Consider the following 21,527-nt stretch of genomic DNA (forward strand, 5'->3'; position numbering starts at 1 on the left):
CAAGTTAGATATTCAGGCAACTTGATGTAAACCATATCACTTCATCCGGTTCCCAGTAAACACAACTTAGCACGTTTTTTTGATTCTGGAATCGTGGTACAGCGGCCTGCACCCGCTTGGACCCTATCTGAATCTAGCTTTCCTTGAGAACTGTGCCAAAATCATATCTCTACCTCTACACCCTCACATCATCCATCATCTGTCGCCCCTCATCCGCGCACCGCGCACTGTCCACCTCCGACTTAAACTATTTAATCTACATCTCTGCGACGCCCGGGGTTTGTCCTGAATTCCATTTTCTCATCTCCCGAGTTAACTGTGAATTCTCTGGAGCGTTTCTGCAACTGAGTCTCTTTTTTTGATACCCGCAAGGCTGATATTCGGAGACGAGGCTTAACCTTGCAGTTTATACACCCCACAACACCCTGCACTCCGTCACCCCGCCTTGTGCACCGACGAGTAGTTCGACACATCGTACTGGAGGAGCCGTCCAAGCTATTTGGACGCTCCCACGATACGAGTCAAATTGTCGTCGCCGGTCACTTGAATCTTGGTAGTGGAGGGGGAGCTGACATATTCTTTGCGGCTCTGCCGCCCCGGCCTTCACCATGGGAAAGATAGCGAAGACCATGCAAGCTAAGCACAAGGAGACCATGGTAAGTATTTCTTGCATATTATCTGTTCTCCTATGTACCCCGCTGACCTCGCTCTAGTCTTCTTGGTTGCAGGAGTTCGTTAATAAAGCGACCTCCACACCCTTACCTCTTTTACCCAAAGTTCTTGCGACATTCCCTTCTCGATGGCCTTTTCCACGGGGTGATCTATATCACTGGATCCCGTTACTGAATCGCTTCGATGAGCTCCTAGAATCCTTCTGTTCCATATATAAGTTGAACGAAGGCCCTCAGAATAGGGACTTTGGCTGCGAAGTTCTATTAGGATCGGGCTCTGCCGACGGCGAGGAAGTGTCAGGCGGCCTAGATAAGTTGAAGGAATTAGGGTATGGCGAGGACGGCGATGTTGACCTTATTGTCGCTATCCTAGAGTTTACTCAAATGCTCCTGGACCACTGTGGAAACCGCAGCATCTATGGCAGCAGTCCTCACCTGAACGACCTTCTAAACAGTACCAACTTCACCGTTATCTGTGCCACTCTGCGGGTGGGCGTGGAACTTGCCCAGCGTTATCAGGCATCGGTGAAACGCATTCACGGGATCTCAGCCCGGCAGGTGCACCCGTCCCTCCTCTCAAACCATTACAATATAGATCTTGACCGCGTGCTGCAACTTGCACAGCCATTTGTTAAGACGCCTCTCTCTAAATCCGCTGAGCCTTCACTCCTCTCTACCCCGGGTTCTTCCAGCAAGAATAAAGATAAGACTCATGGTGGAACCCCTAAAAACGTGGCTACTATGTATGCCAACGACCTTTGCGCTCTTGCGAAGGCGGATTCTACCGAATCTCCTGGTTCCCAGACACGTTGGAGTGGCTGGGGCGATGTTAAACTCACATATTATCCTACTTCCGATGTCTCTCCGGGGCCTACCCAACATTCTCTGCCCGATCGAGTTGTAACTACGAATGCGCCTTCAACGCCGACACCTCTGAGACGAAGTAGCACGACCGGCGTGGCACAGTCTACCCCGCGTACGGGCCGCCAGGGAGCACCGGACGATAGCCCATCCTCCGTTTCTCGATCTCTAGCCGTAGGCCGGGACGAGAGTTCCCCACCTGGACAGAAGTCTCTAGAGATATCTCATGCCACGGTGTGCTCAACATCCATCTACGAGCTCCTAGCTAGGGCACCAGCAGATCTTCCGAAGGAGACTAAGTACGAGTTTTTGAACCGTCTCAGGATCGCTAAGGCGCTCACAGGAACGGCCGAATCTCGGCGACAGGCACTGAAGGCACGCTTGTTGGCTATCCAAAATCTGGCATATATTCACATAGAGTCTACCTTCGTCGAGAAAGTTCTCAGGCAGGACAATGATGAGCCGCGGCGGTTCCAGCTTGTATACCAGCTTGCGGAATTGATTCATCCAGCGGCAGATGGAGCCACGGTAGTGCCTATTGACTTACAGTCGATTGCGTTATCTCTACTAGAAGCAATCGCTGGTTTTCACAACAAGCTGCCCGATATATTTTCCGCACTAAACGCTACTGTGAACCACGGCGTGTTGCTTTATGTTATCAGGAAGGCCGTAGACCAGATGAAGAATGACAATGACGCCCCTGGAGAGCGGTATACTGCGGAAGATGAATGGCGTGATAACCTTTTCTCCCTCACACTTCATATCACGATGGCTATGGCCCATAATACTAACCGCAGCACACCTGAGATCATCTCAGCTGGATTGCTGGATGTTATAGTTGAGGTCCTCAACATTAGGTCAAATAAAGCAGAACGCACATATGGCACCTTGGTAGGATTCCTAGACAATCTGGTTTATAATGTCCAGACGTCGTTTCAGACCTTGATACATGCGGGTGGCCTTGACGCTATCACCAACTTAGTTACTCACGAAGTTGAACTAGCAGAGAAGCTTATTATGGAGGGCAGAGGAACACCTCCCACCCATCGTTCTCAGGTTGTTGATTACGAGATACCCTTTTATCAACAACAGAACCTAAAGTTTATCCTGAAATTCATCCACCATGTGATGTCTAATGCCTTTTCATTTGGTGGAAACACCGATCGACTATTGAGGAACCTCGTCGATAAATCTGCACTGCTTCATAGTATGCGCGAAATCATCGAGAACATGACGAAGTTTGGCTCTATCGTGTGGACAAATGCGGTCATCATTTTGAGCGACTTCCTTAACAACGATCCCACGAGCTTTTCGGCCATCTCCGAAGCAGGCCTGATCCAGAGCTACCTGCAAGCTCTAACACGTCGTCCCGTGCAGGCGGAACAAACCAGTGCAATAGACTCAGCCCAGTCTCACAATCGGGACGAGAGTCCCGAATCACCTTCGGAAGTTTCTACCCCTGATCTCCTTGAATCCGATAATCGTCCACACCCTCCGTCATTGGATGATTTGGAAGCCCCTCGCGAAGGTCTGGCTCGGGGCATTTTGCCAAACTCAGAGCCCATCACGAATGTTCCAGGCGTTTTGAATGCCATTTCTCTAAACAATGTTGGCATGAAAATGGTCGTTGCCTCTCGCGCATTTGACAGCTATTTTGAGATTTTTGAGAGCCCTGAGCATGTGCGAGTGATGGCGGCTGATGAGAGCGTAGCGTCTAATGTCGGTAGCGGCTTCGATGAGCTCGCTCGTCATCATCCGTCCCTTAGACCAGCTATAGCAAATGCAGTATTAGATATGGTTGCTCGAGTCGCCCATCTCGCCAAGGTCAAGGCAAGGGATTCTCAATGGGGAGCCAAACTTCTTGTGAAGGACTCAAAAGGTCGAGAAGTAATTGCGAATGAAGCTCTATTGCGCGAAACTGGAGAGGCCGTATTGGATAAGGGCAAAGGCAAAGCTGTCGCTACCGAGGGTGAAGCTGATGTGAAAATGGCAGATGCAAGCGTGCAGCAAGCGGAAACTGAAGAATCGACGGCATTCAGTTCCACGGTTGATAACTCCATCACGCCTTATATCTATGCAATTTCCAACTTCTTGTCCCAATATATCACTAACACGAACCTCAAGATGAATCTGATCAACAATGGCGGGATAGAGTTACTCCTTGATCTTAGTACTTCCCCAAGTCTACCGCATGACTTTGGAGATTCTCTAGCATCCCGAAATTTACAGGCGGTATTATCCATGTTGATGGAGGCAAGCCCGATTATAGGGTTACCTTCTCTGCTAAAAAGGACCCAGGCTGAGATTGATGTGCTTCAGCCGATTACTCAAGCTCAGGAACCGGGCTCATACTTCCTACCGTTTCTTAAGGCTGATGCAGGTTTAGCGGACCAAGCCAACCGCGACGTTGCGGATCAGCTTTCTCGAGGCACTCGGCTGGCAAAGGCGCTCTTAAATACCCAAACCCTTATAAAGACGTTATATCAGTGCTTCCCTTTTTCGTCACGATCGCAGACCGTAACGCTGCAACCGGTTAATGTTTTCGACTACTATGGCCGCTTGATTGAGTCTCTTGGCCCGTTACTGCGCGCTGTCATTTTGGAAGAGGCGGCTATTTCTAGCAGTGTTCCTGAGAATTGGTCGATTAGAAAAGCAGGTCATTCTATGGATCGGCAAGGTCAAGCAAACAGTGGCGCTACATCAAGCAGCGGAAATGTTATGACTGCTGAGCTCGATGACTCAGGCTTACCGGATGTCTTATCGTCCAGCGCCCTATGGAAACTCTCAACGGCTAAGACCACCGGCCCAAATGATGGCCCCTCTGAGAGCGAGCAATCCAGTCCGCGCTATCAGAACTACAGGACTCTTCGTCTTTTGTTGCACTCATTAATGCCTGCCACATTCCCACTCTTTCAAACCTTAGGGAAAGCCCTGTTACCCCGTCGTGAACGAGATCTCTACTTACGAGCCCATCACATGGTATTAGCAGAGCAGTTGGCCAAGTCGATCTTGGCACAATTCCAATTACCGGATCGTGAAAAGACGAGCAAGGACTTCCACTACTGGATCATCATGCTGCATGCCGTTCATGAAATGCTGGTAAACCGTACAATAGAGTGTAAGTTGACATCACGTTACTGCTTATTTACATATAGAATGCTAATTAACCTAGCTCGTTCGGAGCGGCAATCTGCAAACCAGATAATTGCGCCTGTTCTGATCGCGTTTAAGAAATTTGGCGGGCTAGAACTCCTTAACTCAATGCTGCGTATATTCAAAAATGAGATCTGCAGAGAGGACAAGGATGGAGAGGGTTCTTCTATGTCGCGACTCGCCGTTATAGGCATGAAGAAGATATTGGATCTGTACATCATGACAGTTAACGGGAAAGTCATCACGGACTCTATAAGCCAAGTTAATGTCCTTACGCGGTGTGGTGGAGCCACCGATAGGCGAGCTGACTCTCTAGTTGCCCCGAACTTGGTGGTTGAGTTACGGATGGCAATCCTACCGGTAATGAGAGAGCTTTGGGAGTCTCCGTTGGTTGAGAAAGGCTCCGCCCCTATCCTCGCGAAAATCATCTTGATCCTGAAGTCCATTTCCCTTGCTGACTCTGAAAGCAACGCGTATAAACGTTCGGATAAGGTTTGTTACTAACTTTTGTGAATATCATCATGATTACATGCTAATGTCTGCAGAACACTCCTCAGGCATACCTTCAGGCTACACCGCTTCGATTTTCTTGGCCAGCGGTCGTCGACCACATCAGGGAAGTTGTCAGTGACGCTGCCTGTTCTGAAGAACTTGCTCGTGAGGGTATTTATCGGGCCAACGGTAGTCGGCAAATAGCTGTCGAGTACTGCAGAGTACACGAATCGGGCGTGGCTGGTACCCGTAACCCCATACCCGAGCGAGATTTACCAGAGAATGCAGTACCCAATGAGATTGCCGCTTACATCCAGGCCAGTGAGGGCGCTACCGACGATGATCCTATGGTCTTAGACCAAACTCCGGAAATACCCTCAGGAATTTTACTTGATGAGGATATCTTAAGCGATCTAGGGCAGGCTGTAACTCTGTCAAACAACGGCCGTGATACGCCAGTCCCTCCTCTGGTCCCTCGGGATGATGATGGAGCAGCGTCGTCATCAACCTCACCTGCGCAGGGTCCCTCAGCTGAGGTGAACACAGAAACAGATCTCGCGAAGAGAGGTGTTGTTGCCAAAGAAGATTTGGATGAAGAGCGTGCTAAATTACGCCAGAACCTCATTGATAGATGTCTGGATGTTATAAGAGCACATCCTGACTCAACATACGAGGTTTCGGAGTTAATCTCTTCTATCATTCTTCGAACCCCCGGGGACGATTTATCTTCGAGACAAGAAATAGGGGAGACATTAATCAACGCTCTCATGTCGTTTGCGGGCGATGATGATCTGAAAGATAACGGACGAAGCATTGCTGCATATGCCCATCTTTTGTCTCTACTGCTCCAAGACAAGAGTTTCTTCCGAGCGACAGTCGACACACTTAAAGGGAACGTGGGCGAATTCTTGCGATTTCTTGAAGTCCCATCGTCTCCCTCTACTGATGAACTCCCCCCTTGGATACCTTATATCCTCCTCATTTTCGAGATTCTCCTCAGTGACGACGAGCAACCTGGAGAGATTAAGTGGAAGATCCCAACATCTGAAAGCGAGCAGATTGAACCTTTCCAATGGCCCTTAAAAGATTTCAACGTGAAAGAAGACAAACGCCAGAAGCTCCTAGGCTCGGTACTAGAGATATTACCTCGGATTGGCAAGGAAGAATCTTTGGCTGTATCTGTCTTGCGGATCTTGGTTATCCTGACCCGTGATCGTTCGATAGCACGATTGATTGGCGACAAGAAGAATCTGCAGCGGCTGTTCGTCACGGCTAAGCAACTTTCTGGCGTCGGAGCAGCACGTCTTAGCGAAACCCGAATCGCGTCTTATCTCCTGACTATCCTTCGACATATTGTCGAAGATGAAGAGGTTATTAAGCAAATAATGAGAAGTGAAATCAAAGCCTACTTTACCGCCGGTAGGAATACACGACCTGTAGATGCGGCTGGTTTTATTAGAAGCTTTTCTCAACTAGCGCTCCGTGATCCCAAGCTGTTTATCCAGGTCGCAAATGAGACGGTAAAGTTGAGCCGATGGTTTCCCTCAGAGAATGGCCACGGACGTGGCCAGTCGGTAGTCCTCAAAGAAACGGAATTGAGTCCCCCGAAGGATGATGTGGCACCTACCGTTCGCGCCACCGAGGATTTATCGATCCAGGATGTGAAGCCGTCTACGGAAGGCGAAGACAAGCAGATGGTAGACACGACCAAGTCTCATCAGCAAGATACTAAACGTCCCGTACTTGAAAATCCTGATGGCGTTGTCCATTTCCTGCTCTGCGAGCTGCTGAACTACAAGGAAGTCGATGATAAGGAGCCAGCGCAACCTCCTAAGGAAGCTAAAAAGCCAGCTGATCAAACATCGTTTACTTCTACTTCTGGTGGAGCTCTTGAAGGCGAGGATAACAAAGAGAAGAAAGCCAAACCTACATTCAAGGCCGAAGAGCATCCTATCTTCATTTACCGCTGCTTCCTGTTACATTGTCTAGCAGAATTATTACAAAGCTACAACCGCACGAAGGTTGAGTTTATCAACTTCAAGAGGAGCCAGCCGCTTTTCGCGAATACTCCTGTCAAACCACGATCTAGCGTTTTAAATTATCTTCTGAATGATCTCCTTTATTCGAGCCACATGGACAATACTTCGGATGCGGTCATGTATAAGAAAAGATACGCCACATCCGTACAGACACTAAATCTCCTAGTCGCCCTTGTTAGCAAGACAGGCGAGAAGCCGGTTAAGCTAGGCCGAGACAAATATGATTATGACGACGAGCCAGATCTAGTGTTTGTACGAAAGTTCGTTTTGGACACAGTGCTCAAGTCGTACAAAGATGCCGCCACGTCTAGCGAACCATTCGACATCCGATACGCAAAAATGCTGGCTTTGGCAGAGGTCATGCATCTGATGATGGGTGATAAGGACAAGGATAGCCCAGCATCATCTCGAAATGCTCACGATCCCGTTGAAAGATCGCAAGCACAAATTCGACGTCTTATGTATGAAAAGGGCTACCTTACCGCGCTTACTTCCTCTATCGCCGACATTGATCTTGCGTTTCCGCCTGTGAAACGAACGATTAAATACATCCTTCGCGTGTTGCGGATCCTGACTAGCACAGCCATTCATCTGAGCCATTCGAACATCATTCCTACAGTTCCGACTCAGGAGAATTTCGACGAGGAAACGTTCTCAGCAAGCTCTCTTTCGGATATTGATGATGGTCGAGAAGAGACCCCAGACCTTTATCGAAACTCGGCTCTCGGCATGTTGGAACCTGGTAGGGATCCAGACGAGGACTATTCAGAAGATTCGGAAGATGGTATATACCCATCTTATTTTCATGGTTGGTCGACTGTACTGACGTTTGCAGATGACGATGAAGAGATGTACGACGACGAGTATGACGATGACATGGGATATGAATCAGAAGATCGCGAAGAGGACGTTAGCGAAAATGAGGACGATGAACTCGAAGGCATGGGCCCCATCGAGGGATTATCAGGAGATCACGGTGTCATCGAAGTCACAATGGATGACGACGACGACGACGACGAAGACGACGACATGGATGAAGACGATGAGGATGATAGTGAGGACGATGACCTTGACTCTGACGACATGGATGAAACAGAAGACCGCATCGAGATTGTTGATGATGAAGGCAATCCACTTGAAGATGACGGCGTTTCAGGATGGGAAAGCGACACCGATGACGAGGAAGAAGACGATGACGAGGACGTAGAGGAGATTGACTACGATGCAGAAGCTCAGGAGCTCCAAGAAGCTGCTGAGCTAAGAGACCTAGATGGTGTTGACGGATTGGGTCGATTCGGGAACATTATGCGTGCTATTGAAGAAGAGAACTTTGAGCATCCCGATGAGCTCAACGCCCTCAACGAGCGCTTTATGGAAGATGAGGATGAGGACGGTAAGTACTCTACGTTATTTGTAACATCGCGCGCTAACTAGGAACCTAGAAGACGAGGACGAAGAGGACGATATGGAGGACGAATACGCATATGAGGATGACTTCCCTAGTAAGTTATTTGTCCCTATTCCCGTTTTCCACTATGGACCTAGAGCCAAAAGAGGCTGATACTCCATGCTTTTTTAAAGATGATGCGCCGCCTCGCGATGCTGGACCCCCTAGTTTGGGGTGGGATACCCTTGTGGTAGAACCGCATGGAGCTATTCTCGGCCACCCTCATCGAAATCGACATGGAACCCGCAGTCCTTTCCCTCCTATTCCATTTATGATGGGATCTCGAGAGATGGCTTTTGGTGGTGCGTGGAGAACCCGTTTATATACATGTCACTCGCCTTTGATTATTCGTTTACTGGCTTCTCCCCTATTTTATCTTCGTGAATGCACTGATACTGACGCGCTGCTATTTATACAGATCCGCGAGGTTTTGTACGCAATCGACACGATACGCGACCTAATAATAACGAAGATGGGCTGAATCCTCTACTCCGCCGAGGGAACGAGGCTGGTAGAGACGGATCTCCTCGTCCACCTCACCTTGGTGGCCTAGTTCGATTGGGATTTCCTGGCGGTCTCTTTGGAGGTAGTACCATTGACAGTCCAATCTCCCTTATTAACGATCTTGTGGCTTCCCTTCCCGCTTCGATTCACCGCCACGGACAAGCTTTTCATTTCCAGATAACACAGGGGCCGCGGGGAGACATACATGACATACACTTCCCATTCAGTACTCCACGCGAATCACGCTCAGATAACCGTAGGGAAACGTACCAAGAACCTACCCATGCAACCTCGTTCACATCTGAATCAACGGTGGCTCGGTGGACAGAAGAAGTGAAGATGATTTTCGGAATTCAGCATACGGAAAAGTCTCACCGCCTTGTCCCAGCGCTTCTTTCGTACCTTGTACCACCCGCCATCCAACACGAAAAAGAGCTTAAAGCCAAAGAAGCGGAGCGTCAACGGCGACTAGAAGAGGAGCGTAAGAAGCGCGAAGAGGAAGAGAGGAAAGCACAGGAAGCTAAAGAGGCCGAGGAAAAAGCTGCCCGAGAAAAGCAGGAGGCCGAAGAACGTGAACGAGCAGCCGCTGAGTCTGCAGCACAAGCCCAGTCCCAAATTACTACCGCTATCCAGGAAGGCGAACAGGGTGATCGCGGAGAGCCGGAAGCTATGGAAGGCGTAGAAACATCAGACGCGCCAGCGGATGCCACAGAAAACGTACCGGCCGCCACCCAGCCACGCGCATTCACTACTATTAGAGGCGAACAAGTTGATGTCACAGAACTGGGGATTGACCCTGACTATCTGGAGGCACTTCCTGAAGAATTTAGGGAAGAAGTCATTGCCCAAACCGTTAGTACGCGCAGGGCCGAAGCTCGAGAGGCACCTGGAGGATCAGGGGAGCAGACCGAGGTATTCCAGGAGTTCTTGGATGCTTTACCAGATGACCTTCGCCGCGAGATCGTTCAACAAGAGAGGGCGGAGCAACGCCGGCGAGAGCGAGAGGAGGCACGACGCCAGACGGTCGTCTCTGGTCAAATAGCAGAAGCCCAAGACATGGATACTGCCAGTATACTAATGACTTTCCCACCCGCTCTTCGTGAGCAAGTTCTCATGGATCAAGGCGCAGAAATCATTGACTCCTTGCCTCCTGATCTCGCAGCCCAAGCTCGTCGGCTAGTTCGAACTACAAACCCTATCGCCCATCACGATAGACCGGCTTCTGGCGCTAGCCGACCACGAGATGGTGCTCAACCCAGTGGAACAACCGAGGGAGACAAACCTCACCGAAGAACAGTTGTGCAGATGTTAGATAAACCAGGCGTTTATACCTTACTTCGTCTGATGTTCATCAATATGAAGGGTGGGTCTCTAGAGACATCCTTAAGGTCATTATTCAAGGATGTCTGCGAAAACCGGCAAACTCGATTCGACGTCGTTAGCAATTTACTCAAGATTTTGCAAGAAGGTTCAACCGATGTGGACGCTGTCGAGCGCAGTTTTGCGTCGCTGTCTATCAAAGCCAAGCAGCCCAAAGAGATCGACACCAAGACTCAAACGCCGCAAAGCTTGAAGCGCACATTCACAAATATCAGCAGCGCCGGTCCTATCCAGGCAAATTCGGAGACATCTCCACTCCTGATTGTCCAACAGTGTCTTGATCTCCTATGTTACCTTGCGGATCAAAACATTCACGTGCCTTCTCTCTTCCTCACCGAGCATGAAGGGGTTATCACTACTGCTATCAAACGTAGTCTCAGCCGCAAAGGAAAGGCCAAAGATGTGAAGGCGAACAAATACGCCATCAACTCGTTGCTTGCTCTCCTGGATCGCGATCTTGTCATGGAAAGTTCCTCTATCATGGATAGCTTATCACAACTACTAAGCCGAGTAACGGCCCCACTACTTGCTCTAGACCGCAAGCAAAAGGAAGCCGCAGAAGCTATCAAGAAGCTCGACGCACAAGCCGCAAACCCAACGGATCCCGGAGCCGCGCACGCAGGCTCTACGCCAGTAGCGGCGGATAACGGAGATGGTGCTGAGAGAAGCAACACAAACACATCGGACTCAAAAGGTGAACAATTAACAGGTGTCCCTGGTGGAGAGACTGCTCCATCTGGCACCTCGGCTACAGATGCCGAATCTTCCAAGGCGTTAGAAAAGCAAGCGATGCTTAAGCGAATTAAGCAGCTACACCCACCAGTTATCCCAGTACACAACCTGACTCTTATCATCAAAATCTTCGTGGCTCGAGAGTGTAGTTCCAAGACCTTCAAGGAAACCCTATCGACAATTAAGAATCTTTCTGTGATTCCCGGAGCAATGTTGGTATTTGGCGAAGAGCTCGCTCGTCAAGCCCAGCTCTTAAGCGAGAAGATCGTCGTTCATCTAGACGAGTTATTGCCACACATTCAGAATGCTGCTTCAGGCACCGAGATCCAGGGAGTCGCTTTGGCAAAGTTTTCTCCTGGTGCTTCCGACCAGAATAAACTTCTTCGGGTGTTAACAGCCTTGGATCATCTATTCGCCCAGAAGAAGCCAGGTGCAACAGAAGGCTTTGATTCTGATGACACTAAGAAGCGAGACCTACTCGCTACTCTCTACCGTAATCCCACCTTCAACGCCTTATGGGAGAAGCTGAGTGCCTGCCTGAGCGCAATTCGTCAGCGCGATAGCCTACTTAATGTAGCCACAATTCTTCTTCCCCTAATCGAGGCCCTGATGGTCGTCTGCAAGGATACTGCCCAAAACGAGGCATCTTCTCAGAGCCAAGCCAGCAAAGAGATGGTGCTTACAAGCCCACAGCCGGAATCACATTTAGCAGGCCTATTCTTCACCTTTACAGAAGAGCATCGTCGGATCTTGAATGAGCTTGTTCGCAACAACCCATCCCTAATGAAAGGCACTTTTTCGCACCTTGTTAAGAATCCCAAAGTCCTGGAGTTCGATAATAAACGCAGCTGGTTTAACCGTAGCGTTCACAATAAACAACACGTCAGCCAACGGCCACATCCGTTATTACAGCTACAAGTTCGCCGAGAACATGTCTTCCATGACTCCTTCAAGTCGCTATACTTTAAAACAGGTGAGGAGATGAAGTTCGGGAAACTGAGTATCAGATTCCATGGAGAAGAGGGTGTAGACGCCGGTGGTGTCACCCGAGAATGGTTCCAGGTTCTCGCACGTCAGATGTTTGACGCCAACTATGCCCTGTTCGTGCCCGTTTCTAGTGATCGGACAACCTTCCACCCCAACAAGCTCAGTGGTATAAACGATGAACATCTCATGTTTTTCAAGTTTATCGGAAGAATCATCGGCAAGGCTTTGTATGAAGGTCGTCTACTTGACTGCTACTTCAGTCGCGCGGTTTACAAACGAATATTAGGAAAACCAGTCTCAGTCAAGGATATGGAATCATTTGATCCGGATTACTACAAGTCGCTCTCTTGGATGCTGAACAACGACATCACTGATATTATTACTGAGACGTTCTCGGTTGAGGATGACGAGTTTGGAGTTACCAGGATCCACGACCTCGTCGACAATGGTCGCAACGTGCCCGTGACAGAAGACAACAAGCATGAATATGTGCGCCTGGTGGTTGAGCACAAGCTACTCACTTCAGTGAAGGATCAGATGGAGAATTTCCTCAAAGGTAAATCACAAACTTTGTTGACATTTTTTGAAACTGGAGACTAATTATATGGGTAGGCTTCCACGAAATCATCCCTGCTGAACTTATATCTATCTTCAACGAGCAGGAGCTAGAACTGTTAATCTCTGGTCTGCCGGACGTGGATATCGATGATTGGAAGAGTAACACAGAGTACCACAACTACTCGCCATCTTCCCCGCAAATTCAGTGGTTCTGGCGCGCAGTGAGATCATTCGACAAGGAGGAACGCGCGAAGCTCCTTCAATTCGTTACAGGAACCAGTAAAGTACCACTTAATGGTTTTAAGGAGCTCGAGGGCATGAATGGAGTCAATCGATTCAACATCCATCGCGATTACGGGAATAAAGATCGCCTTCCAAGCTCCCATACCTGCTTTAACCGTAAGTACTACCTTGTTTATCCTCGGCATGATATAATGTACTAATAGCCGTGTAGAGCTCGACCTCCCCGAATATGAGAGCTATGACATTCTTCGCAAGCAGGTCCTTAAAGCCATCACTGCTGGTAGCGACTATTTCGGCTTCGCCTAAGGGACGACTAAATTCAATCATAGTATTCACGAAGAAAAGAGAAAAAAATGAGACATTGCCGTATTATACTTTTGCGTTATGGTTGCATTAGTCTTGTACAGCATAAAAAAGGGGGATAGGAATAGGGTGTGCATGGTTTTCTTCTTTTATTTTTTTCCACTTACGACATCAGGAGGCATTGGGTGAATTGAGATTCCCTTGTTGCATTCGGCATATAGATTTCTCTGGCAGCTTCGCCAATGGAGTGCAGGCCGTTGGCGTTAGCTAGCTTATTTGAGACTTTGCCGGAATCCTTTCATCGCAGCATGTGTAGAGTAGGATTCACTTAGCAATCATGATTATGGCTTTATTAATAATTTTATGATTCCGACTTTCCTTTTTCCCCACGCCTAATTTTCAGGACGTGGTTAACGATTTCGAGGTTAATGGTATAAGAAAGTTTTGATAACTTAAGGTCCAGTGTAATGACGATGGTACAAGATGGTACACACTTACATAGATACCTAATATATAGGTAGGTACCTACCTAGGGATACCTTATATAAGGAGGTATGTATATAATGAGGGCCGTGTAGCACAAGAGCCCGAACTTTCACTTGGCGCGCCCTGCCCCCAGCTCTCCTCCGCACGGTTCTAGACGACCTTCCTAATTCGGACGAACTGGGTCGATACAATATAAATACCCCGAACAAGTTCGGGTATACTAGCGTTGGACATTATAATAGGTACGCACTATAAACTCCTACCCTAGTTTTCTTGGCTGAGAGACGGCATAGTCAATTTCGCCCTATCAACCCTATCTTTCTAAGCGCAGGAGAGGCGCATATGCATCCTCCATCAGCATTGGCACACAAGCACACAATGGTCCATCTTCAAAGTCCAACATCTTCTATGGACCCCTTCTGAAAATGATTGTAGAGACCGCAGTGGCTAGGAGTTCCCTTTTGAGGATTCTTCAAGGTGTAGCTGTAGCGACAAAATCACCTGAAGACATCTCACATCGAATTATACAGAGTCTCTATCCGGGCGCTGCCAACGAGCAGGAGGAACGCGTTGCTCTATCTTTCAGTGGTTGGCGTACGGCTATCGACACCAAAATTATCGATGAAGATACCCGACAAATTGCTTACCTAGCGCTCGCCGTCGCATATCTTCGTGGGCTGTATACGGGCAAAGAAGAGGATGCAACCGTAGCTGTAAGCCAAGCTGATCTTGATCTTATCTGGGAACTCGTCCGCGATGCTCTTACCAGTAAGTTGCTTACACGACAACTATTCACTGCCTCTCGAAGTGCCCAAGGCTTTACTTCTGTGGCCCTCTGCAGCTTGATCAAGAATGGGAACATAGACGAGCTGTTCCGCCTCCATGTGTGGCTGCCAGACAACAACCGAGGAACCCCTGACGTTGCTATCCACTCTCACCAAGCTTTTGCCCAGAGCTGGGTCTTAGCTGGCGAAGGCACCGATCATTCATACAAGGTCGAACATGTTGACGATTCGGAAACTGCCACTCATTCAGAATATGCCTTAGCTTGGAGCGATGGTAAGAACTTGGGATCCAACTATAAGACGAACCAGGCCTTTTCGACTATTACCAATACCAAGAAATTCGCCCGTGTTGTTCCTCTAGAAGCAAATATTCACCGCCGAGGCCAAAGCTACACGATTCCGGCGGCTCAGTACCACAGGACTGAAGTCGCTCCTGATCGGTTTCACGCTACGCTTTTCGTCTTCGACTCGCGGCGGGGATTTGTCAAAGACGCTGGTGTTCTAGGCCCCAAGGACGGCGATTCGTTCACGCAGTTTCGCGATCCAGCCGGTGTGACACCGGAGACCGTGGCGTTAACGGTTGATGCCGTGAGATCTTGGGAAATCAATATGGACGAGGGGCAGAAGCACATTCGCCATGCCGAATGGGAACATGCGCTGAGGGCTTTCAGCAATGCGCTCAGCCTATGTGATAGCACTGATAATTTTCCCAACAAGGCTCGATATAGGCGTGAAGTGCTATACAAAATCGGGCGTGTCAACCGATGCCTCGGCAGATATGAGATCGCTAGGGACATCCTAGAGAAGGTTATAACGGATATGGAAGTAAATGTATTGCGCGTAAACTGTGTAGGAGAGCTAGGTGTCGTGTACAGACATCTGAACAACCTCACGGACGCGATGCGCATGTTCGAGATGCAGTACAACGCAGCAAAGCAGCTGGGCCTGGAAGCTGAAGCTTGCCGTGCAGTCGGAAACCTCGGCATGGTAAACTACCAGATCTCGCAGCTAGACAAGGACGAGAAGATTCTCGACTTGGCAATTGCGCGACTTCGAGAACGTGTCCGGCTCGCTCGAAACATCCAGCGGTCCTTAGCTGCGAAGGGTCACCCTCAAGACTCTAGTTCCATAGAAAACGGTAAAAACTGGGAGATCATTGGCTTATCTCGCCTCTCGCTCTGTCTCTCGGCGCGGAATAGCTTAGAGGAGGCGGTGGAAACAGCCCAGCAAGCGCTCGCCCTCGTGGCGGGATTTGGCGACCCAACCGTAGTCGCTATAACTCGATTCTTCTACGGGCGCGCGCTGCGGATGAGCGGGCACGTAGAGGAAGCTACCGAGCAGTTCAACACAAGCACCGGCTGCACGCCCGCGATCGCGCTCTGCAAGGAGCCCTCGGGCGAGCACCTGGCGTATCTGAAAGAGCTAGTCGAGGCCGGCGTGGACCTGGAAATCACAGACGACCAAGGGTACACGGCCCTCGACTACGCCGTCTTCTCCGGCAACGACGGGTTCCGAGACGCCGTCGTCGGGGGTCTCCGGCGAGGCGCCAACGACTACGACGTCGAGGCGCTGCTCGCGGGCTCCAGGCTCCGCAAGGGCTACCGCAAGGTGTTCCAGGAAGTCCTCCGGCCTATCCTCCTCGCGCGACACGACGACGACCGCGTGCGGCGCCTGCGCAGCGCGTATGCCGGGTCCCTCCGCGCGGACGAGGAGGCGCGGGAGATGTTCTCCGCGTTCTCCTTCGTGCCGTACTCGGCCTTCCGCTCCCTAGGCAGACTCCCGAAGCATACCGACGGGCTCGTCCGCGGATTCGGTGGCGAGGCTGCTGGGGGGTCCGCGGAGAATGAGCCTAGCAAGACGCCCGACTTCGTGCTCTTCTTCTCGTACCGGTGGGTGGGCGCGTCGGCGCCGGATGACGGGGACAACACCCAGTACAGGCGGATGCTGGCCGCCGCGGAGGAGTTTCTTAAGCTGCATCCCGCGGTGGATAGGGAGAGGATGGGGATTTGGCTGGTAAGTATTTTTTTTATTCGGCGAGTTTTAATATCAATACCTACCTAACCTTACGACTTTTTTTTTACTTTACGTGCGAAATACTTACGTGCGTGCTTCCACCCTAACTCCAGGACTGCGCTTGCATCAACCAGAGCAACCCAATGCCGGGGGTGCACGCGCTGCCGATGATCCTGACGCAGTGCGACGCGGTGGTCAGCATCGCGGACGAGTTCTACTACGACCGGGCGTGGTGCTCGGTCGAGACCCTGCTGATCCAGACGCTGAAGAAGTCGTACGGCCTGCACCTGTGGTACGAGCAGGGATATGCCACGAGTTCGAATTCGGGTCCGGGTTTGGGTCCGGGTCCCGACGACGAGCAGAAAAGCGGGTTGATCCTGAGAGACGGGCCGATTAGTCTGGAGATCTCCCTCGCCCAGAAGAAGTTGAGCTTCGAGCAGATAGATCGGCCGAAGGTGATGTTTTTGGAGCGCCAGAGCAAACTGCTTGGATAAGTAGGTACCTACTTAAAGTACTGTATCTACCTACCTACCTACTTAAGGTATGTATAAGTTATGAATGAACAAGATATTTGTAACTCAGGAGAGCGGAAGGGGAAGGGAATACACAGATTTAGAAATACGATAGGTTAAGTGGTAACGTAAAGGGGCGCTGGTGGTAATATCTACATAGTACATAAAGTGACGAAGCAAGTTCATGCCGATATAAGGATACGTACGATCTCTATTTTTCCTTTTCTCTCCCTTGCTCTCGTCGTGCTATATATACAATTCTTTTCTGCGCGAGTAGCCGTCACGTATCCCCTAGCCTACTATCAAAATCACGTGTACCCACCACCCCCTTATATCCTCCACAAGAGGTACATTAGCCAGGTCACGTTTTTTAGATATAATCCTTCAACGACGGCAAGACCTTCGTGAACGCGGTTCCGGAGGGCGGCTCGATGGAGTACATGTAGTCAGCCCACCAGGGTCCCGCGCCCCACCAGAGCCAGCCGGTCCAGACATCCGAGTTCTCCTTCATGTGGGCGAGCATGCCCTGGACGGCCTGGATGCACTGCGCGTTGGAGCCGCCGGCAGTCTCGCCGATCACGCCCTTCTTCTTGTTCGCCTTGAGCCAGGCCGTCGCGTCCGCGAGGCGCTCCTTGCCGATCGTCGCCGACACGCAGGCTTCGGATGTGCCGGAGCCGTCGGAGTCGAGGTATTGGTGCTAAGGGGGGAAAGTTAGTTTAATATGTCCGAGAAAGAAGTATATATATGTATGAGGTATGTATAATATATGTGGGCTTGTTTATGTAGGCATCTAGAAGGGATTCTTCTACGTACCATCTCGTAAATGATCTTGTCCTGGGGATCCTTCAATTTACCCATAGCCTCGGAGGTGCCGCTGGAGACCTGCATCATAACGCGTTAACATGTGGACGAAAAAAAAGTTCTAAAAGACAAGCAACGTTTTTTCATTCATTCATTCATTCTTTCATTTTTGGCAAGGGGAAACTACTAACCCAGTGCCAAGCACCCGACCACGAGTTGCCCTCGACGAAGATGTACTGGGACGTGGCGCCGGCGCCGCGGATGGCGTCGATGGCGGCCTGGTTGAGCTGGCCGACGAGGGCGTTGTCCTCGTCGTGGAACTCGTTGTTCGTGTCAAAGATGACCTTCTCGTTGGAGGCGTAACGCTTGGCCACCGTCGTCCACCACGCGCCGAACCCGCTTACGTCCGTGATGATGTTGTTGTAGTACCGCCCGAAGTTGTGCGGGTCCACGATAGCGTAGGCGCCCCTAGTGCGATTTGTGAGTACCTAGGTACAGAAGGCGTGAAAGCTGGAAGGGGGGATGGGAGGTTAGACTTACTGACTGGTGATGAATTTGACGATCTGGGGTTTTGGTTAGTCTCTATACAGCAGACATCATGTGTAGAGCGTTGGACTTACGTCGTCAAGGCCGGCGGCATAGGTCTCGTTGATAGAGCCAGTCAACTTCCCCGGGACGATTCGCTCCCTAGCTTTATGTTTAATATCATCTGTGATCGTTTGTTCCGCAATAGGGCAGATACTAACATCATGATCGGAATGCGGAAGGTGTTGAAACCCTTCTGGACCAAGGTAGAGATAGCATTGTGGTCGGGCCAAGTGTAATCCTTGCCGAGACGTCCGGGGATGGCCTGGTTACCGAACTCGGCTCCCGACTCGCTTACGCCGGTGAACTGGAAAGCACTTGCGCGCTTCTTGGTCTGGGAAGGCACCGCGACGGCGGAGACCGTGGCGGCAGCCACAAGCAGGTCGACGAACCTCATGATTGTCTTGACTACTGACTACTTTAACTCGACGAAGACGTACAACGTAAGGTGTAGGAGACAAGCTAGCTACTCAATATCCACGAGTCGGGGCGGGTTGTTCGGTCTCTTATACACTCAGGGTCTAAGGGCGGAAGCCGACGCTCCGCCCTACGCAAAGGAGAATGGAAGCATAAACAGCTACAGTCGGGACCACCACCCGGCGCTAAATATAATTACGGGGCGAGGGGATGGTGGATCTACGGATATGTAGGTCCATTGAGCCTCATGTTGGAACTGCTTGTTCCTCTCTGGACCCGGTGGGGGGGTTGATGGTTCGTGTAATCAAACTTAGGACGAGACTCTGCATCAGAAGAGCATAGAAACCACTGGTAGCTCGGCCGTGATGCTCCTTTCTTTATTTCGGCAGGGCGGTTCTCAATACCGGGTCTTTGCAAGGGTGCGAACATTGCCCCGCTGGAGATGAACACGGTCTACAAGTCTTTTTCGCCATCAAGCTGTGGCACGATAGAAAAATGAACGGTAAGTTCCAGACGTACTAACGTCGAACATGTAGAGAAAGCTAACAATATAGGACCGAAAAGACATGATAATGGAGCTATCGTCGAGCTTGTTGCTGCTTCCGGGGGGGCGGGGCCTAGCTCTCCGCATATATATTAGGGATACGCTAAGCTACGGCTCGCCGCGTGGCAGCAACACCGCCCGCGACCCAGGGTAATGAACGACGCAAACGTTGAGGGATTGAGTAAATGACCTGGGACTAAAAGACCAAACTGGCCGGTAGGTACAGGGGTAAATAGGAAAGACAGCCAGATTCCCAAATCGTGTTTGGGAACGTCCTGAATTCTACTTCACGACTCGTGGTGGTATTGGTACCTACCTAAAGGAGGTACAATTTCGGGTCACTGTATTGTATGTATCTGGATGTTATGGGGACACCGGCCTTCTTTGCAGGGGGGTTGAGAAAGAGGTACTATTAGTAAGTAACCAATTTCATAGAATAGACCCATAATATGTATGTACTTCTATCATACGGTTAACATATGTTTTTAATGCTTTTGCTGATGAATTACCTCGCTTCGAATCTCGGTGACGGTATAAAAAGGAGAACGTAACCACCTACGCAGATATGTTCCTTAAAGTAAGCCTCTAATAGCTAGCGGAGAATTTGCATTCTTTACTCTGTATCCCTAGATCCCTTTAGAACGCGAAGAGTCCCATACAACTGTTTCGTCTCATCGGGTTGCTTCCGAATAAATTATGCATATACTGTGTGTGTGTGGTATATATCCTGGGTAAAGTAAAGCGATGCTGCATTCGACACGGCGACTTGTATTTCCGTTTACTTGTTTACGTATAATTCCTACTCTGTAGAGACGATCATAGGACTTTCAATAACATACTTTTAGATTGGTAATTTTGGTTCCCTCTGAAAGAAGAAGGCGTGTTTAATATGCATTGTAGATAATTCATAAAGCTAAGAAACTTCGAAGACGAAATAAAAGTATTAAGTTACGCCACATTTCAACTAAACGTTGTTAGGTAACTAGTGGAAAAATTTAAGTCCGCTTTTTAAATCCCAACCCGCGGCACGGGGATATGCATTTACCAAGTACATCTACAATCTACATCGAAATTATCGTGACAACTTTGGAAGCCTCCCTCCATTATTCAGCGTCCAACTCTGCAAATCCAGACAAAATGCAGCCGACAAGGTGGCTCTTGCAACGCCGATCCGTGTGGAAGGGTAATATTCTCTCCCCTTTCCTCTCAAATCCACCGCAATTATAAACTAACCGCTTCTTCCAGGGCCGAATATCGTACCGTAAGATCTTCCCTTAAAAAAATATCCGCCGACCCTTACAAGAAATCTAACAACATATCGCATAATAGCCTAGCCATCGTGCGCCCCCAGCCAGGCGAGGAAGCCAAGCCGATCCGCACCCAGGCCCGTTCCGCTACCATCCTCCCTAGCTTCGTCGGCCTCAAGTTCCAGATATACAACGGCAAGGAGTACCACGACCTCCAGATCACCGAGGAGATGGTCGGCTACAAGCTCGGCGAGTTCTCTCCGTACGTCCTTCTCTTTTCCCTTCCCTTCTACCTTTTTTGGCTTAGTTCGGAAACACATATCCCCATGGAAACAACGCCTATTCTGATAACTGACTTTGGGTTCTTTTTTTAGGACGAGAAAACCCTTCATCTGGTCCCGAAGGTAAAATAGGAGCAGAATGGGGGAAAAGAAAAAAAAGCACGACGAAGTGTGGGTGGGCAAATACCCTGGCGTTCTAGGTATTTTCAGGGCGTCCTTTACGAGTTTTACCATCTGCTGTATATTACGCAAATCACCCAACCAAATTAGAAGAAAGAAAAAAAATATATCTCAAGACACATTAGACAGCATTTATTCGTATGCGAGCTTTTCCAAAGTCAATAATTAGACGGCCGTAGCCCGTCTTCTAATTGTACATGTATAATTTCCTGGCGTAGTAAGGCCGGTTCTGAAAAACATAAGAGAAACAAAAATCCTGTTTCCTAAACGCCAAACGCCGCCTTTTCCTCGAATATGACCTTCCAT

At 49.6% G+C, this 21,527-nt stretch overlaps 4 protein-coding genes across 4 annotated transcripts; 3 read left to right on the top strand and 1 right to left on the bottom strand.

Annotated features, from left to right (window-relative positions):
- Positions 1-608: 608 nt before the first annotated feature.
- Positions 609-13,373, top strand: F4812DRAFT_455535 (uncharacterized protein; the record flags this gene model as incomplete). Its single annotated transcript, XM_047936841.1, has 10 exons — positions 609-656; positions 714-4,650; positions 4,705-5,177; positions 5,231-8,000; positions 8,052-8,609; positions 8,659-8,718; positions 8,798-8,965; positions 9,082-12,822; positions 12,879-13,223; positions 13,279-13,373. The coding sequence occupies 10 exons, from the start codon at positions 609-611 to the stop codon at positions 13,371-13,373; spliced, it is 12,195 nt and encodes a 4,064-aa protein (XP_047793740.1).
- Positions 13,374-14,102: 729 nt separating this feature from the next.
- Positions 14,103-16,789, top strand: F4812DRAFT_414022 (uncharacterized protein). The gene is made up of 6 exons (XM_047932842.1): positions 14,103-14,333; positions 14,364-14,450; positions 14,484-14,528; positions 14,568-14,628; positions 14,665-14,776; positions 14,810-16,789. The coding sequence occupies exons 1-6, from the start codon at positions 14,282-14,284 to the stop codon at positions 16,700-16,702; spliced, it is 2,250 nt and encodes a 749-aa protein (XP_047793741.1). The 5' UTR covers positions 14,103-14,281; the 3' UTR covers positions 16,703-16,789.
- A 330-nt stretch (positions 16,790-17,119) lies between these two features.
- F4812DRAFT_467510 (glycoside hydrolase family 5 protein) lies at positions 17,120-18,949 on the bottom strand (the record flags this gene model as incomplete). Its single annotated transcript, XM_047938667.1, has 6 exons — positions 17,120-17,863; positions 17,980-18,048; positions 18,159-18,435; positions 18,508-18,530; positions 18,588-18,654; positions 18,714-18,949. The coding sequence occupies 6 exons, from the start codon at positions 18,947-18,949 to the stop codon at positions 17,537-17,539; spliced, it is 999 nt and encodes a 332-aa protein (XP_047793742.1). The 3' UTR covers positions 17,120-17,536.
- Positions 18,950-20,559: 1,610 nt separating this feature from the next.
- On the top strand, positions 20,560-21,362 carry F4812DRAFT_414030 (ribosomal protein S19/S15). The gene is made up of 4 exons (XM_047932843.1): positions 20,560-20,696; positions 20,759-20,774; positions 20,843-21,022; positions 21,135-21,362. The coding sequence occupies exons 1-4, from the start codon at positions 20,651-20,653 to the stop codon at positions 21,166-21,168; spliced, it is 276 nt and encodes a 91-aa protein (XP_047793743.1). The 5' UTR covers positions 20,560-20,650; the 3' UTR covers positions 21,169-21,362.
- Positions 21,363-21,527: the final 165 nt, after the last annotated feature.

Source organism: Daldinia caldariorum (genome assembly GCF_022478825.1).
Source record: "Daldinia caldariorum strain CBS 122874 unplaced genomic scaffold F4812scaffold_2, whole genome shotgun sequence".
Classification (NCBI taxonomy): Eukaryota; Fungi; Ascomycota; class Sordariomycetes; order Xylariales; family Hypoxylaceae; genus Daldinia; species Daldinia caldariorum.

Bases quoted from the DNA above. Each gene is read 5' to 3' on its own strand.
- F4812DRAFT_414022 (XM_047932842.1), top strand. From the start codon at position 14,282: ATGATTGTAGAGACCGCAGTGGCTAGGAGTTCCCTTTTGAGGATTCTT. The intron at 14,334-14,363 runs GTGTAGCTGTAG...AATCACCTGAAG, and splicing joins CCTTTTGAGGATTCTTCAAG to ACATCTCACATCGAATTATA. The intron at 14,529-14,567 runs GTGGGCTGTATA...ATGCAACCGTAG, and splicing joins GCTCGCCGTCGCATATCTTC to CTGTAAGCCAAGCTGATCTT.
- F4812DRAFT_414030 (XM_047932843.1), top strand. From the start codon at position 20,651: ATGCAGCCGACAAGGTGGCTCTTGCAACGCCGATCCGTGTGGAAGG. The intron at 21,023-21,134 runs GTACGTCCTTCT...TTCTTTTTTTAG, and splicing joins AAGCTCGGCGAGTTCTCTCC to GACGAGAAAACCCTTCATCT.